This window comes from Chrysochloris asiatica, unplaced genomic scaffold (genome assembly GCF_000296735.1).
Source record: "Chrysochloris asiatica unplaced genomic scaffold, ChrAsi1.0 scaffold00004, whole genome shotgun sequence".
In the NCBI taxonomy this organism is placed as follows: Eukaryota; Metazoa; Chordata; class Mammalia; order Afrosoricida; family Chrysochloridae; genus Chrysochloris; species Chrysochloris asiatica.
Window position 1 is genome coordinate 2,803,024 of NW_006408522.1, and position 5,365 is coordinate 2,808,388.

The 5,365-nt window shown below is 44.3% G+C and overlaps 1 protein-coding gene and 1 non-coding gene across 2 annotated transcripts in view; one reads left to right on the forward strand and one right to left on the reverse strand.

Annotated features, from left to right (window-relative positions):
* The window catches only part of RAB11A (RAB11A, member RAS oncogene family), a 27,268-nt gene extending 23,201 nt beyond the window's left edge, over nt 1-4,067 (reverse strand). Inside the window, exon 1 of the mRNA XM_006831517.1 lies at nt 3,899-4,067. Within this exon, the coding sequence (XP_006831580.1) occupies nt 3,899-3,938 (40 nt within the window). The 5' untranslated portion in view covers nt 3,939-4,067. The remainder of the gene's footprint in view (nt 1-3,898) is intronic.
* A 348-nt stretch (nt 4,068-4,415) lies between these two features.
* Nucleotides 4,416-4,487, forward strand: TRNAQ-CUG. The gene has a single exon. It is a non-coding gene; the product is annotated as a tRNA-Gln (tRNA).
* The last annotated feature ends 878 nt before the right edge of the window (nt 4,488-5,365 follow it).

Consider the following 5,365-nt stretch of genomic DNA (forward strand, 5'->3'; position numbering starts at 1 on the left):
AGACTTGATGGCACTTAACAACAACAATATATATATGAACAAGGAGCTCTAGTAGTGTAGTGGTTACAAATCGGGCTGCTAATCTCACGGTCAGCAGTTCGAAACTACCAGTTGTTCCACAGGAGAAAGATAAGGCTTTCTGTTCCCTTAAAGATTATAGCCTCGGAAATCCTGTGCAGGATCACTATGAATCGGAACCAACTCCACGGTACATAACGACAACAACTAATTACTGGACTAAAATTCAATATATCGATCACAGTGTATCTCATCTAAAAATTACTATCTGATAAACTAACTGATCATTTTCATACTAGTATTCACAAATGGAGCTCTGGTAGCGTAGTAGTTACATGTTGGGCTGCCAACCCCAAGGTCAGCAGTTCGAAACTACCAGCCGTCCGCGGGAGAAAGATGAGGCATTCTGCTCCCGTAAAAATTTACAGCCTCGGAAACCCTGTGCAGGGTCACTATGAATCGGAACCGACTCCACGGTACTTAACAACATTCACAAATGGAGTTCTGGTATAGACAGCACTGTAGGGTAAAGCACTTGACCACAAAATCAGCTTGAACCACTAGGTTGGTGGTTCAAACTCACAAGCTACTCCTCGGAAACCCTATACAAGATTGCTATGGGTCGAAACCGACTCGATGGTACCTAACAACAACATTCACAAATGAACACAGAGCTGTTTCTACTGTTTCAACTATACTCATAGTCCAACCGCACCCAAAGAGTCTTTTAAATAAAATGAACTCAATAAAGCTGAAGTCTAGACAAGTTTTTCCAGATTCAGCAGAATTCACGTTGCTCAACCAAAAGTTGTGAAAGAAATCCTACCAAGATGCAAGACAGCAGAGTTCCTATGATCCTTTCTACTGACAATCAGCTGATGGTTAATTACTACTGACCTTCAGTGAATTGAAAACAAAATACTGCATGCAATACGCTGTATATCCGAGTATTTTCAGAAAATGTGACTTCAATTAGACTGGTGTTTACCCCATATATTTGTAAACAGGAACTATGATTGATGCTTCCACTCCACTTAAGGTTTTCACATAGCCTAAATGCACTGTGTGTAAAAACTTGTAGAATGAAAAATTTTCAAATAAAAAAATCAAATTTCATAAAAGTACTGTTCTCCCACAAGTCTCCCTGCTGATGACTAAACAATAATGTTCAAAACAAATTTCGAATTCAGAATAATTGTCTTCCCTCACATCAAATTCCCATTTGGACCGCTTCATCCTATCCTAATAAAAATACTTTTTTTTTTTTTTTGAAGTTACAAACTATCTTCCAGTTTTCTCAATGATTTAGTTTGCTAGGTAAGCCTTCTTATAGAGATACAATTTGTCTTTCTAGAAGGAAACCTTTTAAAATTGAAATTATTCTTTCTTTGCTCTAAAATATAATAGTGTAAGTAATAATCTGACTAAATAATAAGCATTAAAGTTTTTTAAAAGTGATTCATATTCTATAAAAGCTTTAACAAGGTGAAGATCTTTATCAGATGTTTTAAAATGTCATATTTTAAAAATTAAAATGTGCAATAAAATGAAATCCATGAAAATATAAATTATTTTAGAAGTTTCTAGCTTTGAATTTCTTTATTAATACTTACTGCTCATGTGCTCATGTATTTTTAACAATTTAAAGTTCCAAAACCTAATAAGAACAACAGTAATTGATTAGTTATTTATTTCAAGCCCACCAGTCACTCCTCAGAAACCCTATACAGTCGCTATGAGTTGGAACTGACTCAAGGGCACTTCACAACAACAGAGAAGTTAAATTTCAATCTTATTTAACCCTTACAATAGTATTCAGAGGTCTGTTTCTAAAAGACAAGGTCACAGAGAAAATATAACACCTGAAAATGGATTTCAATCAAGGTCTGTGCGATTGCAAAGCCCTCAATCATTGTTTGACGGGTGATCTAATTGCATAATTTTGATGGCATAAGTTTAAACCAATTCAGGATAATTAACCAACGGATTTCTACAACCAACATTGAAGTTACAAACTGAACAGAAGACTCTGAACAGTGCAAATTACTTCAAAGGTAGCTAGCTGCCCATTGTCACTGTGCCTTATTTAAATAAACAAATCTCCCTTTAATGAGTAAGCCCCAAAGCCTCCAGGGACTCAAAGTAATTTCACATCACCTCAGAAACCTTCAGCAAACACTACTGAAACTAATTTAGGTTTCCCTTTTGTATTTGCAAAATGCGTAAGTACCCTCTTCTCTGTTAAAGTCTTTCCAGTACAGGGGTGAGGGGAATACTGAAGGTTGGAACCTCATATTTTGGTTCAGAGGAGTAAGTGATAATGGGCATATTATCAGCTCCAAAACAAGATTTGCAGAGTACTGGTAAAGCAAAGGAACGTTTCCTGCCTCATTTAGTCAATCATTCTTAGCACCCAATGGCGAAGTTAGAAACAGTCACTGTGCCTAACATTCTTTTTAAAACTCCACCCTCCACTGTAAAGCTTTAATAGCAATGGCTCCTTCCTCTCTGGTAATGATCTTTGTTCAGCACATTACTGATGGCTGCCCTCCTAATTCAGAAGCAGAAAGAGAATCAGAGCATCAGCGAGCACTCACTGAACAAAAAAGGATTTCCTGTACTCTTTTCTTACCGAAAACTGTATACCCTTTATCTTTGTTGATGAAAAACAAAAAAAACTATTCTGGAGCAATTCTTTTTATCCCCTACTCCCGCCCCCAATGTTTTGTTCAAGGGCACTACATGTTTCTCTATTTTATAATCTTATAATATTCAATCTGACCAAAAGAACACACACCCTCGCCACCCCACCCCCATTTTGGGAAAGGTATGGAGGCCAACTAGGACTCTTTCCTTCCTGCTCTAAATACACCCAAAGACGGGATCCTCCCGGCGGTGTAGCAGGAAGCAACCAGACCGTAGTGATAAAACAAGCTAGTTATTTGTGCAGTGCACAACCTTTCCTGCTCAGGAACTGGGCCTTCAGGTCTGGCAAGGATAAGAGCCACCACCCATCCGCAACCCCTTCTCACGAGTTATCCAGGCTGGGTGCCGCCGGGAAGGGCCGGCGCGAGTGGGAAGTCGCATCAGCCGCCCGGACGCTGCGACAAGTGCGCGCGTGGGTGATAGACAATTCCTCCTGCCCACCCCACCCCCCACCCGGAGGGGTCGTGACAGTTCTAAATACAATTTGGGGAGAGCAGGGAGAGAAGAAGCTGCCAATCCTTGGGGAGGTCCGGGAAGGTTACCGGCTGCGAGAACTGGCAGGGAGCGGGGTGGTGGGTGGAGGCCACTGACCCGCTCAGATTTGACTGGGGCTGGACCGGGGGGGGGGAGGGAAAAAGGAAGCCGGTTAGGAGGGTCGTCCGTCCTCGGGGAGGGGCTGGGAGCAGAGAGGAGGCTCGCTCGGGGGGAAAGGAAAGCCGACCAGGAAAAGACCTGTAGTGGGAGGGAGTCACTGGGCCGAAGGACAGACGAAAAGGGAAGCGAAGGCCTGCCAGAGGGGCTCACCGAGGGGATGTGAGCGAGAAGAGGTGTCCGCTGAGGGGGAGGGGACGCTAAGGCAGAGAGACAGATGGCTGGAGGGGCCTGAGACCCCCAGAAAGGAAGGAGGAAGACGATTTGGAAGAAGGCAGTTGCCGTGAGGACACACAGAGAGGCCAGCGAGGGCCTGCGGGGAGGTCGCTAAGAAATGGGTGTGTGCTGGGGGCTCCCGTACAAGAAAGAAGGCTAGGCTGGGAGACGACAGAAAGAACGGCCCAGAAAGGAAGGGCTAAGGCAGGCCCGTTTTGGTGCAGGGGGTGTCCGCGCGAGGGTCCCCAGGGAGTGTCCCGGGCCCCCGAAGGGAGACTCCGAGAGGTGGTAAAGCCCAGAGTCTCACCTTTGAAGAGATAGTCATACTCGTCGTCGCGGGTGCCCATGGCGCGGCCGAGGAGGGAAGGGGCGGGAGCAGCAGTGGTATCGGTGGGACCAGGGGGCGTCGCTGCAGGGGTAACCCGAGCGCCGAGCCTCAGCTGCCGGACCGGGTAAAGAGCCCCTCCCTGCCGCTGCGCCACTTCCGGCAGGGCCCAGCCCCTAAGGGGAAGTACTTCCGGGGAGATAGTGCCCCGCCTCCGAGCTAAGGAAGTTGTTGAGCTCCCGTAACGCGGCAGTCTGCGACTTCAGTCCCGCAAGGCGGTGCAAGTAGAAAAATGAGTCCCGAAATCCCAGCGGACCACACTCTTAGTGGTTGCTGACCACACTCTTTGTGGTCTTTCATTTATTCCTTACCCATCTCACGCTGCTTTGCCGGAATCCGAGTGCTGGGAGCACGTCAGATTTTTTTGAATGGTGGGTCTGTGGATGGGGGCGGAGTTCTCTAAGGTTTAGAGAGCTGAGGGCGAAGACAGTACTGTGGCGGTTCCATGGTGTAATGGTTAGCACTCTGGACTCTGAATCCAGCGATCCGAGTTCAAATCTCGGTGGAACCTACAGTCCTGAGCTTTTTTTCTCTACCTTTTAAATTCATTTATGTATCATTAAATCATTGTTATACAACTGTGCTATGTCCGGCGTTGAACTAAATATCATGAGAATCTCGCAAAATACACTGTTTGCTTCCAAAGACCTCTCAAGTGTCCCCTTCAATTTAGTACTATTTGCCATACCTGCCTGCCACATAGAGATCTTGTAAGGAACCTCTTCACTTAGCCTTTCTCGCCTCAAATCTTAATTCAAAAGCTTCTTCAATGAAACTTGATTCCTTTTTCTGGAATTTTCTATCTCCAATTCCGTTAAAGAACAGGTTTTTCTCATTCACTGCTCTCCGGAATCTCTCAAACTATCTCCAGATGTCATTCAGAGAACTTCGCCCACCCCTCCTCATCAACATTCATAAAGAACAAGATTCATCAAGAACTTCGTGAGCTTTTCCGATTTGTCAACTTCCAAACTAAACCCGTTTACATAATTATTTAACCCGCAGAGCAAAGGATAGTAATTTTCATTGTATTGGTTTACGTTCCATTTTAGCAGATTCTGAGATTCCAGTGATTTGCTAGAGATCATATGGGAGACTTCCTTATATTTGAAGAGAGTTTTGCAATTCCAAAGAGCTCTTTTCCATCTATTGTCACACCCCACTACTGCCTAGATGCAAATTCTCAATTTAGACTTTTAGGCAAGAGTGCTTGTGGTAAGTGGAAATAATGCCCCTCAAGAAATATCCATGACCTAATCCCTGAAACAACACGGGAACACTGAATGGTTTAAAATTAGGGAAGGTGTGCGACAGGGCTGTATTCTTTCACCATACTTATTCAACCTGAGCAAATAATCCGAGAAACTGGGTTCTATGAAGAAAAATGTG